Here is a 13,554-nt window from a genome sequence, read left to right on the forward strand (position 1 = left end):
AACCCAATAATTAATAATTAACACACATTAATAACATTAAGTTGTTTCCTGCATGGTTTATCTCCTCAGTCACAGTCCAAAGACTCTGAGAAGGTTTAGGAATATGCAGGTGCAGACACAAGGCCCAGCTTGATATCCAACATTGTGGAATGGGACTGTACATCACAGGGCAGAGCCCTATGCTCCCTTATGCCACTTGGACATTGCCTGGGGAGTGACCCTCAGGATATCCATGTTGGAATGGATTGCTAAAGACAAGTAAATCCAAAGGCTTTGACAAAAAAGAGATAATCACTCACCTCTTGTCTAGAAAGAAAGCTGCAGGTGAAGAGGGTCCTGAAAAAAAAAAAATCAAGGAATAATAACTTAGTCCTCTCCCAGTCAAATTGATCTCAAAACGCTACTGTGGTGAAGTAAAACAGTACTGTTTCCTGCATGGTTTGTCTCCTCAGTCACAGTCTGAGACTCTGAGAAGGTTTAGGAATATGCAGGTGCAGACACAAGGCCCAGCTTGATATCCAACAATGTGGAATGGGACTGTACATCACAGGGCAGAGCCCTATGCTCCCTTATGCCACTTGGACATTGCCTGGGGAGTGACCCTCAGGATATCCATGTTGGAATGGATTGCTAAAGACAAGTAAATCCAAAGGCTTTGACAAAAAAGAGATAATCACTCACCTCTTGTCTAGAAAGAAAGCTGCAGGTGAAGAGGATCCTGAAAAATCAAGGAATAATTACTTAAGAGTGCTCTCCCAGTCTCAAATTGATCTCAAACCCTACTCTGGTGAAGGAAAACAGTACTGTTTCCTGCATGGTTTGTCTCCTCAGTCACAGTCTGAGACTCTGAGAAGGTTTAGGAATATGCAGGTGCAGACACAAGGCCCAGCTTGATATCCAACATTGTGGAATGGGACTGTACATCACAGGGCAGAGCCCTATGCTCCCTTATGCCACTTGGACATTGCCTGGGGATGACCCTCAGGATATCCATGTTGGATATTCCAGATTTAACTGACATAATCCAAAAAACCTTTCTCATTTATGGCCTTGACTATTTCCTATAGAAATGAATTATTCTCTATTACCAGGCATGCCTAAAAATCCCACGGCAGAACGCATCCAAAACAAGCGCAAACATTTTCTTTACAACAACAATGCGTTACACAATGCTTGTCCAGTCCACAAGGAAAAGAAGTTTCTTAGATTATTTAAAACCAACGGAAGCCTTACTAGTCATGCTCAGTTCTTCTACAAGATTCTCCAAGGCCCTTCTTTCCCTTCAGCCACCATGCCCAGGGGTTTCATCATCGTCTTCCCTGCCCGCTACACGGCAGTGGCTCCATCACTGGACAAGCCTGCCCTTCCTGCCCACTTTCCCAGCGGGCACGGCATGCCCACGAGGCGGCCGGTTTCCTCTGCCTGGTTCCCATTCAGCACCAACTTTACCACTTGGCATCAGGTTTCCCTGATTCGGTGCCCACCGCACTTTAGATCTTTGTAACTGTTTGTTGCTGCTCTTGGTCCCTCAACTCCCCACTGAGGCCAAAATGCCACATTTAACCTTGCGCCCCCACATACAATCTGGGTTGGGTTTTTTTGTGCGGGGCTGGGGGGGCTCATCCCTGGCCCCGCTCCCGAGTCCGTGACTCGCAGGTGGGCCCGGCCTGGGAAGGGTCGCTCCATGGCCGCAGCCCGCAGGTAAGGAGCCGGGCACAGGCCAGGCCTAAGGGCCGGGGGAGACGGAGCGCCAGGCCGGCCGGAAGGCGCCCTCCGCGGGGCTCCGCGCACGCGCTCTGGGGCGGCCCGCCATCGCCACGCTTTTCTTAGGCGAGGAAGGAGGGAAGGAAAAGGGACGTCTGAAAGCAAGAAGCGGCATGAGCGGAGGGGGGCGGCGGGGACGGGCGCGGGGAAGCAGGTTTCTCACCCTCTGAACGCGGGGACTCCTCTCTCGTGGCCAAAGGGAGCGACTGGCGCCCAGAGCACTCATTTATACCCCGGGCGGGGGCGCGGAGAACCTCTTGCGCAGGCGCACAACCTCTTGCGCAGGCGCACAATTCAACCGTCGAGCCGCACAGTCGAAGTAGATAGTGGCGGAAGTGACGAAGGGAAGAGCGACGGCCGAAGGGCAGAATGGGGAAATCTCGCGAGATTTCCGTCTTTCAGCGGGCAGCTTCCGTCCGGATGTCTATAGCATTAACTGTTTCTCCGGTGACTTGCGGCGGCCGGGGAGCGGGAAGACTTTATCTCCCACGTGGCCTCCTGGAGGGAATGAAGGAAAACATAAGCCATTCTTTCCTTCACTCTCACAGAGCTCAACATTCAGTTCAGTTCAGAAAGCAAGTATGAATTAGCGGCCGAAAGCCAAAGGCAGAGGCACAAAGCGAACAAGGCCTGTAGCTCAAGGAGCTTCCCTCTGGGCACAGCCCGCGCTCTCTAGGACACTCCGCTGCAGATGCAAGTCCGCATCTCATGCTGGCGCGAAGGTCGTCCTTTGACCCCCTCAAGCTTGCAAAGGGCTTGGAAGAGATCCCACTTGACCTCCAGGCCCCCGGGGTGTTGGGCACTTTTACCGAAAAGAAAAGTTAGGGAAACTGAGAAAGACCGTTTGAGAAAGCATTTATTTAGCTGTTCCCATTTGCAAAGAAGTGTGCCGAGTGCGGGAGATCCAAAAGGCAGCAATATGTGTGTCTGTGTGTGTGACAATGGCGTGTATGCTTTAAGAAACCAGAGTGTGGGGCGGCTAAGTGCCACAGTGGATAGATCACCGGCCCTGGAGCCTGGAGGACCCGAGTTCAAATCTAACCTCAGACACTTAATTACCTAGCTGTGTGGCCTGGGGCAAGCCACTTTTAACCCCATTTGCCTTGCCAAGAAAAAAAGAAACCAGAGGTAGATTCTGGAGAGCAATCTGGAACTATGCCCAAAGAGCAATAAAACCGATCATACTCTGACCCAGCTATTCCAATACTAGCACTATGAAATCATAAAAAAAAAATATGGGAAAAGTCGGATTTGAACCCAGATACTGCTGACTCCACGGCCGGTGCTCTATCCACTGCACCATCTAGCTGCCCCTGTCCTTTGTTTTCAAAAGAAGATCATGGCATGAGGTGAATTGAATTTGAGGGGGGTGCTGTGCTAAATCATCAGCCTTACTTTCTCAAGTGGGTGATCAGCAGAAAAGCTACAGAGAGGTTAAATAAAATGAAAATTGAGAAAAGGCTTTGGCAATTAAGAGATCATTGTTGGGGGCGGCTAAGGTGGCGCCAGACAGCTAGGTGGCTTAGAGGATAAAGCACCAGCCCTGGAGTCTGGAGTACCTGGGTTCAAATGAGGTCTCAGACACTTAATAATTACCTAGCTGTGTGGCCTGGGGCAAGCCACTTACCTACATTTGCCTTGCAAAAAAAAAACAACCTATTAAAAAAGATATTGTTGGTTTGTAACTTTGTAGAAGGCAGTTTTGGTGGAATGATAAGGTCAGATACCAGATCTTAAGAGGATAAGAGAAATGTAATCATCTTTTGTAGAAAGTTTATTTGAGGTTAGTTTTTAAAGAGGAGAAAGATAGTTAATGGGTATATAAGGATCAAGTCTATTCCCCCTACCCCAGGATAGAGGAGTCAGTAAGGAGAAAGAAATTGAAATTATGTGAAAGAATGGAAAAGACAGAAGGGTAATCTATGGAGGAGACAAGGTGTAGTGGGATCATTTGAATAGAGGGATTAGCTTTGGTAGAGAATAAGACCACTTTACCATGTGAAACGAGAGTAGTAAAAGACAATGATAAAAGATGAAGAAGGGAGAAGTGAGTTCACAGTGAATGGTCTCAATTCTTTGTAAAATATGAGGTAAAGTTCTCATGTGGGGAGAGGGATAATAACAGAGATTTGAGGAGGGTCCCTTTGTAATGGACCTAGTCAAAACAGTCATAGTATTTTCTCCCTTTGTTCAGCAGCACTTCTATAAGAACAAAGGCATCAAATGATCAGAGTGATACAAGGTTAAGATTTGGCTGAGAGTAACTGGCAACATGAGGGGGATAGGGATTCAGGAGAGAAGGAATGTCGAGTTGAAATGACTTTCCAAGGAAGTCAGGATGGGGAGAGAGGAGAGTGGCTAGTTCAGGGGAGATGGCCTAGGAGAAATGAAAGAATCATGGAATTGGAGATCACAGTGCCAATGCAGAATACAATTAAGGAAGACAGAGGGAGAGGTGAAAAGCCAATAGCTTATGATCAGAATGAAATTTTGGTTAGCTTAGGGGATTTCAGAATCCCTGAATATGCAATTGACTGATGTCAAAATCAAGCAAATGACCATCTTTGTGTTGGGAGAGGTTGGATGGAAAAGTAACTCATGGGTAGGTTCAGAAAGTTACTGGTTAGGATATGTGAAGGAGAATCAATCTAAATGTTGAGTTTGAGGGCAAGAGTTAAGGAGGAGAGAAAAATTGCAATCCAGCTATTAAACTCATTGGGGGAAGAAGGGGAGTGACTTGAGATCTATAGACAATAGCTACCAGGATTTTTATTTATTTCAAAAGAACAAGTATACCATAGAGCACAGTAGGTAGAGTTAGGATGTACCCAGCAGGAAACTGAAGGCTCAGGGCACACTAGAATTATAAGGTCTTCTCAACTGAGGAGGCCAAATACAAGGAGGCAAGGGGGTAGTACAACTCAAAAAGTTTAAAGCCATTGCCACTATAAATGTTCATATTTATGCTTTATCTGAGCTTTTCCAAGTTCATATTTATCTGATCAACCACAGTTAGACACACTGTACTCTTAGTCCAACACAATGATGTCCTTTTGGTCCTCTTTAAGCATGAAGGACAACAATCTATCTTCTCCAATTAGAATATCTTGGAGAATAGGAATTGTCTTTGCTTTTGTATTTATACCACCTGCTCTTAAAGATAGCAAGTTAGTACAGTGGATGGAGCACCAGTTCAAGAGTCAGGAAGACCTGAGTTCAAATCTGATATCACCTCCCTTCTACCACAACAAAGGGCCAACCCCACCCCTAAAAAAAAAAACAACATTACCAGCATATGGCACTTAAGTGCTTTTTTATCCAGAAAAGTACTTTAGAGGCTATCTAGTTCAATGCTCTAGTTTTGGAGAAAAAAAGAATTGACTCAGTTGCCTAGACAAGAAATGATGGCAACCAAGATTCCATACCTCAACTTCAGTGTTTACCACTACACCAGAGTGCATTCATCTAACTACCCTTTATTAAGGCTGTGTGCTATTCAGTTCAATTTAAAAAGCCTTTACTAATGGCTGTTTATTATATGGAAGGTATTTGAAATAACCAAAAGTGAAAAACAGTTCCTGTCTTCAAAGAACTGACATGCTACTAAGTTATATAACATCTTTGTTTTATTTTGGGACTTTTTTGTTTTGTTTTTGGGGGAATAGGTTGGGAGTATCTGTGGTTTTATTAGTTCATGGAAATAAGTAACTTCTTAGCAACTTATAATGGTCTCTGGTAATGCTGAGAAGTTAACTCAACACAACATTTATTTGTTTATCCTGGCTCTGTGCTAAATGATGTCAGTTCAAGAAAAAGAAAATCTCTGTCCTCGAGCATCTAATGTGGGAGACAAAATGTAAAATACTATGTGAAAAAAATATATATATATATGTACACACACACAAACATATATATGAAGAGAGCAAGAAAGAGAGCATAAATTGGAGACATCCTCAGATGGTAGGAACTAGTCCTGACTGCAGTCCATTATCTACAATCAACATCCCAGACAATTCTTCTTGTGTCAGTCTATCAATCAATAAATATTAAATATCCCTTATGCAGTACTCAGGTGATAATACTAATTGTATTTGTATTTGACAAGTCAAAGGGCAGTCCATACTCATAGGGACTTAAATTCTAATGAAGGTAAGTATCCCACAGGTTTCTGGGTCCTCTTCTCTCTTCTTCACTCGGTTAACTACTTCACTTGATGAACTCATCACTTCCATGGATTTAATAACCATCATAAATTGAATAAGTTTTTTTTTTGGCAAGGCAATGGGAGTTAAGTGACTTGCCCAAGGCCACACAGCTAGGTAATTACTGAGTGTCTGAGGTTGGATTTGAACTCAGGTTCTCCTGCCTCCAGGGCTGGTGCTCTATCCACTGCACCACCTAGCTGCCCCCGTAGATATCTTAAACTCAACAGGTCCAAAGTGAATTTCATATCTTTGCGGAATATAATGGTATAGTAAAAAGATGGAGTCAATGGATAAAGCAAAGTACTGGGAGGAAGGAAAAGGAGATGAAGAAGAAGCTAAGAAATTTCATATGAGTCAAGAAAAAGCTTTTTCAATGGAGTGGAAAGGGGGAAGGTGAGGGGAAATGAATGAGCCTTCATTCTCATCAGAAATGGCTCAGAGAGGAAATAACATACACACTTAATAGAGTGAGGAAATCTATCTTACCTCAGAGAAAAATGAGAAGAAAGGGACGGGATAAGGAGGAATGGAGGGAGGGAAGGGGGGAAATAGGTTCTAGAGGAGAGGGAAGATTGAGGGAGAGGGTACTCAGATCACTTTTGGACAGGGCCAGGACGAGAGAGAGAGAGAGAGAGAGAGAGAGAGAGAGAGAGAGAGAGAGAGAGAGAGAGAGAGAGAGAGAGAGAGAGAGAGAGAAGAATAAATGAGAGTGGGAGGACTAGAGTAGAGGTACAGCTAGTAATAGCAACTGTGGGAAAAATATTGAAGCAACTTCTCTAGTGGAGTTATGATAAAGAAAACAACTCACCCCAGAGACAGAGCCATTGGAATCTGAACAGAGACTGAAGTACAGTTTTTTTTCCTCTCTCTCACTATTCTTGAGGTTTCTCATCTTCTTGGGGGGGGGGGGTTATGTTTACTCTTATAACAAAATTATTGTAATAATATAAATGAAGTTTAATTCTCTAGGATCTTACCAAAACCCATGGGTAGGTGGCATTCTTATGAATACAACAAAAATTTTGGGGACAATGTATACAGAATGAACAGCTAAACCAATCAGGTTATACATCTGTATGTCATTTATTTGCTTTGATGATTATCTAACCCATCCATAAGATCTGTTCCTGTGTCAAGCTGACAAGATCTGATTTTCTCCAGGATTAGTGTCTCCTCTTTACCAAAGTGTCAAAAAGATAAGAATTTATCTCCTCTAGAAGACCAGAGCAGTTTTCCAGTCTACTTAGGAATGGTCCTCCAACTAATACACAATTTGAAAGCCATTCTTTGAGATGCACATTTGAAAAGGTCTGCACAAAGCCTTTTTCCTTAGATCCAGCAAAGAGAATAGAGGCTGGGTGGGTGGATGGGGGAGGGAGGTTAGAGGTAAACATCCTGAAACTGGATCCTCAATCAGAGCTAATAGAATTAAAGGATTATTAGATTAGACATGTGTCATCTACTAGTTATTATTAATAATTATACATATATATGAGTCATTTCTATAAAAATGATTTTTGAACATCAGGGGAAAGATTATGGAGAAGAAAGAGAAGAGGGTCCATAATAGAGGATAGTGGATGCTGATGGCCACCAAGCGGAGGTTGGTGATCCAGTAAAAGAACTTAAAAAGAAACATCAGACAGTTGGGAAGAGAACCAAGAGAGAAAACTCTCCTGGAAATCAAAAGGAAATATCATCCAGGAGGAAGGGGGAAGCAGAAATGAGACCTGAGAAAAGGCCATTAAATTTAGTGGTTGAGAATGTTGGTAACCATGGAGAGAAGAGTTGATCATCCTTAATGTTAACGATACTGTATTACTTGTACTTTCTTCACTTCACATCTCAGCATAGTATAATACTTTTAAAGTGCTTTGTAAACCTTAAAACTAACAATATTTTTACTACTGTTTACTAATAAAGGAAACCTGATGACATAATCATCATTTTGATGAAACTTATTTTAAAAAACTCAAGTCATTCTCCAATTGAAAAATGGTCAAAGGCTATGAACATGTATTTTTCTTATGAAAAAATACTCTAAATCACTATTGATGATTGCAAATTAAAGCAACTCTGAGGCACCACCTCATACCAATCAGATTGGCTAATAAGGCAGAAAAAGAACATGACAACAGGGGCATTAATTCATTATTGGTAGAGTTGTAAACTATTCTGGAGAACAATTTAAACTTATGCCCAGCCCTTTGATCCAACAATAATATTACTAGGTCTGAATCCCCAAAAGATCAAAGGTTATGTGTACAAAAATATTTACAGCAGATTTTTTTCTGGTGACAAAGAATTGGAAATTGAGGGAATGCCCCAATCAATTGGGGAATAGTTGAGCAAGTTGTGATATATGACTGTAATGGAATATCACCATGGTACAAGAAATGATGAGCGGGTTGATTTCAGGAAAAACTTGGAACGATTTGCCTAATGAAGTGAACAGATACAAAACAAATTGTTCTCATCATTCTACTCAGGAAAGTCTTCACATGCTTAGGGGAGATATCCCCCTAACTCATCTACATGTTTGAGGCTTTTTACTCTCAACCTAGTGTGTTTGCCAAGACAGTTTACCAGAGTGTATCCATTTTATGTAAACTTCCACTTCTTAAGAGTCGAAGGTGAGAGTTGAATGAAGGTGGACAGCAAAGGTGGAAGTGGAAGGAAAGATTTTGGTTAGGGTGCAGCTAGGTGGCACAGTGGATAGAGCACCAGCCTTGGATTGGAGTCAGGAGAACCTGAGTTCAAATGTGATCTCAGGCACTTAATGATTGACTAACTGTGTGACCTTGGACAAGACACTTAAATCCATTGCCTTAAATAAAAAAAAAAAGATCTTGGTTAGCTCTCACCCCAGAGGTGTAAGGAACACTCAAACACCTCCACTGTATTATATGATGATCAACGACTTGGTATCTCAGCAATACAATGATCCAAGATGATTCCAAAGGATTTATGATTAAAAAAAATGTTACCCACCTCCAGAGAGAGAACCAAAGGAGTCTAAGTACAAATTGAAGCACAATTTTTCCCTTTATTTTTTTTCCATCATAGTTAATAATGGAAACAAATTATTTTACATGTATAATTGATATCACATTTTTTGCCTTCTCACTGAATGGGGAAGGAGGCAGGAAAGAGAAAAAATTTGGAACTCAGAATTTTTAAAAAAATGTTAAAAAGAAATAACTTTGTTAAGGAAATGATGCACTTAAAGATAAGCAGACTTGAATTCAAGTACTTTCTAGCTATGTGATGATGATAGGATTCTGGACAAGACTGTTCTTTGTTCAACAATCTTTATGTTGAGACAGCTTCTAAGACTTAATCATAGATGGTTGAGATTTGTGTTATGCACCAGTAGAAAGCATTCCCCTACTGGGGATTCCCTGGGCTGAAGAAATACCAGATCCTTCTTCAATTCTGTCTGCAAAGTCCTGATCCAGGCTCTTTAGTAAATGGAATGTTTAAGCAAAACTTCATCTCTTCTCATTTACTAAGATTAAGGGGATATGACACCTGGAGAGACTTCTAAGGCTCAAAATTACATAAGAAGGGCTATGTGGAAGATCTATAAAGGTAGGTTCTACACCTTGGGGGGAAGAGGAGGGAACGCTTCCTAGAGTAGTAGGTACTATTCTAATAGGTCTTGAAAGGATGAGTAGGAATTCAACAGATGACAAGGGCAGGGCAAGGATATTCAAGACACAACAAAAGGAAAAAAAGGCAGGGAAGTGATAGGTGTATTCCATGGGACACAGCTCTTTTCATACTGGCAAAGAATTAGAAATTGAAGGGATGCCCATCAATTGGAGTATGGATGAACAAATTGTGGTATATAAATGTGATAGAGTACTATTGTTCTATAAGAAACTATGAGGGACACAACTTCAGAAAAGCCTGGAAGGACTTGCATAAACTGATGCTGAGTGAAGTGAATAGAATCAGAAGAACATTATACACACTAACAGCAACATGGGGTGATGAGCAACCATGATGAATTTGTTCATTTCGGCATTACAATAATCAAAGAAAATACTAAAAGATTTGTGATGGAAAATACCATCATCAAGAGGAGGAACTGTGGAATTTAAAAGTAGACCAAAGTTTACTTTTTTGATTTAAAAAAATTGTTTTCTCTCTAATTTTTTTCTTCCAATTGGATGTGATTCTTCTTTCACAACATGATTAATAGGGATCTATGTTTAGTATGGTTATAGATACAGAGCCTTTATTACATTGCTTTGAGGGGGAAGGAAGAGGGAGAGACAAAGATGTAAAAAAAAAGGAAAGAATTTAAACCAAAAAGAAAAAAAAATTAACTGATTTTCTTGTATCTAGTATCTCCTTTTTCCTTCACAGCTGTGAAAAGAATCCTTCCAGGGCACAAATTTGGCCAGATCACTCCAATGTTGGAATGGAAGCCACTTCAATATCATCCATCTGAAGTAACTCTTTGGTTAGCTTTATTTCCCCTTTCTCTGCTCATCAACCATAAACTATGAGCCAGCCAAATTCAATTTCTGTTCAATCTTGACTTGCTTCCATGACCTTGCTTTGGCTATCTCCCATGCCTGAAATCCACTTCCTCTTCATCTCCACTATCAGAATCCTTGTTTTCCTTCAAAGTTCCTAGAATTGGGTACCATTTCCTCTTGGCATCATTCCCTAAACCCCCAGGTTCTAATAAGATAATGAATGAAAAGCATTTTGCAAATCTAAAAGTGCTCTAGAAACTTCAGTTATTAATTCTTCATCACCATCATTGCTATCTTTAGTCTGGTGATATCATTTTCTAAGGCTTCTACTGAATAAACTCAATGTTTTCAGAGCAATAAGGGGTGTGTATTGATAAATGTTTAACAATTGTTCTCTTCTTATCTCTAGCCCCCAAAAGTATGCATATGCATTTTTGTTTTTACCCTTCATCATTTTATTTTTTAGATTTTTTTATTAGGTTTTTTTTTTTTGCAAGGCAATGAGGTCAAGTGGTTTGCCCAAGGCCACCCAGCTAAGGTAATTATTAAGTGTCTGAGGCCAGATTTGAACCTAGGTACTCCTGACTCCAGGGTCTGTGTTCTATTAACTGTGCCATCTAGCTTCCCCTTATTTTTTTTTTATGTTTTTGCAAGACAAATGGGGTTATGTGGCTTGCCCAAGGCCACACAGCTAGGAAATTATTAACTGTCTGAGGCCAGATTTGAACCCAGGCACTCCTGACTCCAGGGCAGGTGCTTTATCCACTGTGCCACCTAGCCGCCCCCCGCCCCTTATTTTTTAACAATTACATGTAAAGGCAATATTCAACATCAATTTTCAAAAGGTTTTGAATTTCAAATTTTGCACCCTCATTTCCTCTGACACAGGTTATATAATTTGATCTCTTTAAAAAGGTTTTATGTGAAAGATGAATTTCCAATGACTTGTAATACAGAAATATATGTCCTTTTGTCCTTGTTATACAAATCTAGATTTGGTAAGATTTTCTCTAAAAAAAGGAAGAACAAGGCAATAAAAACCTGGTCAAGATAGCTTATGTTTTTCTGGTCAAGTGTGCTAGAGATAAACTAGGTTCCACATACAGGCTTTTAAGATAATCTATGTTATTAGCACTTTTATCCTCACAATAAATCAAGTTCAGATTTGTAGTGATGGCCAATTTTTGAGGTATAAATGCTCATTCTGAAACCATGATAGGTTTGCCACCTCTTCACTTCTCATCTTTCAAATTCCTTTGTATTATATTTAGCAGCCTAGTTATACCTCCCTCTCCATGAGAACTCTTTTCCTGGCCCTTCTGAATGTAAGAATGCAGAGTCTCATCACTTCTCGGCCTTTCCAGATTTGAACTCAAGAGGATGAGTCTTTCTGACTCCAGACCAGGTGCTCTGTTCACAGCTACCTAGCTGTCTGTCCTCTGGTGACCTAGAAAAATCACTGATTTGCAATCTATTCTATTTCCAAACATTCCTCATGTTAAACTGCTACCTTTGGGTTGTGTTTTACCTAATGTAAAAAACACAGAATAAATCCCTATTTTATCACCTCAAAAAAAAAGAATGCAGAGTCTCTTTTTTGTATGTTTGCTTCTTGCTCTATAGTAAGCATTCTGAACTGTTTTGAATTCTCAGGATTATAGATTTGTAGTTGCAAGGGTACTCTGAGGGCATAAAGTTTACCCAATCACTTTTTTCCTTTTCTTTCTTTTTAATCAAAAATTTTTTCTAAATAAGAAAAGAATTTTTCTTTCTTTGGCCAACCTCTGCACTGGAAAAACAAACAAAAAGACAACCAAAGAAAATGCAAATCTTGTAAAAGATTTAGTGTCCTCACAGTTTTGACCTGTTGTTAATAATAATGTGTTGACCTTACTTTTGTCCTAATCAGGAACAAAAGGCTTTTAGATTAATAAATTGTGTCTTTGTCTATGTGTCTGTGTCTGTGTGTGTGTGTGTGTGTGTGTGTGTGTGTGTGTGTGTCTATCTCTAGAGAGCCAGATCTTTCTTAAATAGCATTGTTAATCAGAAAGTGTGACCTGAAAAAAAAAAGTGAGCAAAAAACTGATGGTAGTGGTGGGGGGTGTTGATGATGGGATTAAGGCAGGTCATGATTCTATTTACAAATCCTGGACTTTCTCTCTAAACATGCTTTTCAATTGCTAAATTGACTTGACTAAAGGTATCAGAGTGAAAATTGGACCTCCTGGATCTCTCTGTTCTCTAATTTGATCTCTTTAAAAAAGGTTTTATGTGAAAGATGAATTTTCAATCACTTGTATTACAGAAACATATGTCCTTTTGTCCTTGTTTCCCTAATCTAGATTTTGGATGACTTTCTCTAAAAAAAGGAAGAACAACTCAGTAAAAATCTGGTTGAGATGGCTTATGTTTTTCTGGTCAAGTGTGCTAGAGACAGGCTAGGTTTCATAAATCAGAAAACATTCTATTCCTTAAGTGCCAAATAAGGCCTAGTCGCATTTTATTTTTTCTAAATACGTAGAAAAAAAAAAAGAATTGATCCCAACCTGATCAGGCCTGAGAGTAGATCAGACCAAATTGGTCCTGAATTTGACCTAGGGTTCCATCTGTTTACAAGTGACTATTACTATACACTCCCAGGTGTTCATTAGTATAAGGACCAGAGTGGGGAAAACATTATTTAAGAGTGATAAGGGAGGGGCCACTAGGTGGCATAGTGGATAAAGCACCAGCCTTGGAGTCAGGAGTACCTGGGTTCAAATCCAGTCTCAGACACTTAATAATTACCTAGCTGTGTGGACTTGTGCAAGCCACTTAACCCCATTTGCCTTGCAAAAACCTTAAAAAAAAGTGATATGGGGGTGAACTTTGATCACTGAACTGCTAAAAGGTATTGCATCCATCATAGTTGGTCAACTCACAATATTGCTGTTAAGGAGTACAAAATCCTCCTAGTTCTCATTTCACTCATCATCAGTTTATGTAAGTCTTTCTAGTTCTTTCTGAAGTCTGCAGTCTACCCCATTTGAAAGCCATTTTCCATAGTTGTAGATAGATGAGTTCTCCCTATCTCAAGGATGAAGTTACGGGGTGGA

The 13,554-nt window shown here is 40.6% G+C and overlaps 1 protein-coding gene and 3 non-coding genes across 8 annotated transcripts in view; all 4 read right to left on the reverse strand.

Annotated features, from left to right (window-relative positions):
- The window catches only part of PHACTR4 (phosphatase and actin regulator 4), a 154,385-nt gene that overhangs the window by 1,646 nt on the left and 139,185 nt on the right, over positions 1-13,554 (reverse strand). For all 5 annotated transcript variants that reach the window (XM_074217935.1, XM_074217932.1, XM_074217934.1 and 2 more), the window contains 3 exons: positions 1,928-2,262; positions 682-718; positions 300-336 (listed from right to left, as the gene is read on the reverse strand). In XM_074217935.1, the coding sequence (XP_074074036.1) occupies positions 2,189-2,262 (74 nt within the window). In that variant the 3' untranslated portion in view covers positions 300-336; positions 682-718; positions 1,928-2,188. The remainder of the gene's footprint in view (positions 1-299; positions 337-681; positions 719-1,927; positions 2,263-13,554) is intronic.
- LOC141510649 (small nucleolar RNA SNORA73 family) lies at positions 40-239 on the reverse strand. Its single transcript, XR_012475081.1, has one exon. It is a non-coding gene; the product is annotated as a small nucleolar RNA SNORA73 family (small nucleolar RNA).
- On the reverse strand, positions 423-621 carry LOC141510652 (small nucleolar RNA SNORA73 family). The gene has a single exon (XR_012475083.1). It is a non-coding gene; the product is annotated as a small nucleolar RNA SNORA73 family (small nucleolar RNA).
- On the reverse strand, positions 802-999 carry LOC141510650 (small nucleolar RNA SNORA73 family). Its single transcript, XR_012475082.1, has one exon. It is a non-coding gene; the product is annotated as a small nucleolar RNA SNORA73 family (small nucleolar RNA).

The sequence above is a fragment of the Macrotis lagotis genome, chromosome 1, assembly GCF_037893015.1.
Source record: "Macrotis lagotis isolate mMagLag1 chromosome 1, bilby.v1.9.chrom.fasta, whole genome shotgun sequence".
Lineage (NCBI taxonomy): Eukaryota > Metazoa > Chordata > Mammalia > Peramelemorphia > Peramelidae > Macrotis > Macrotis lagotis.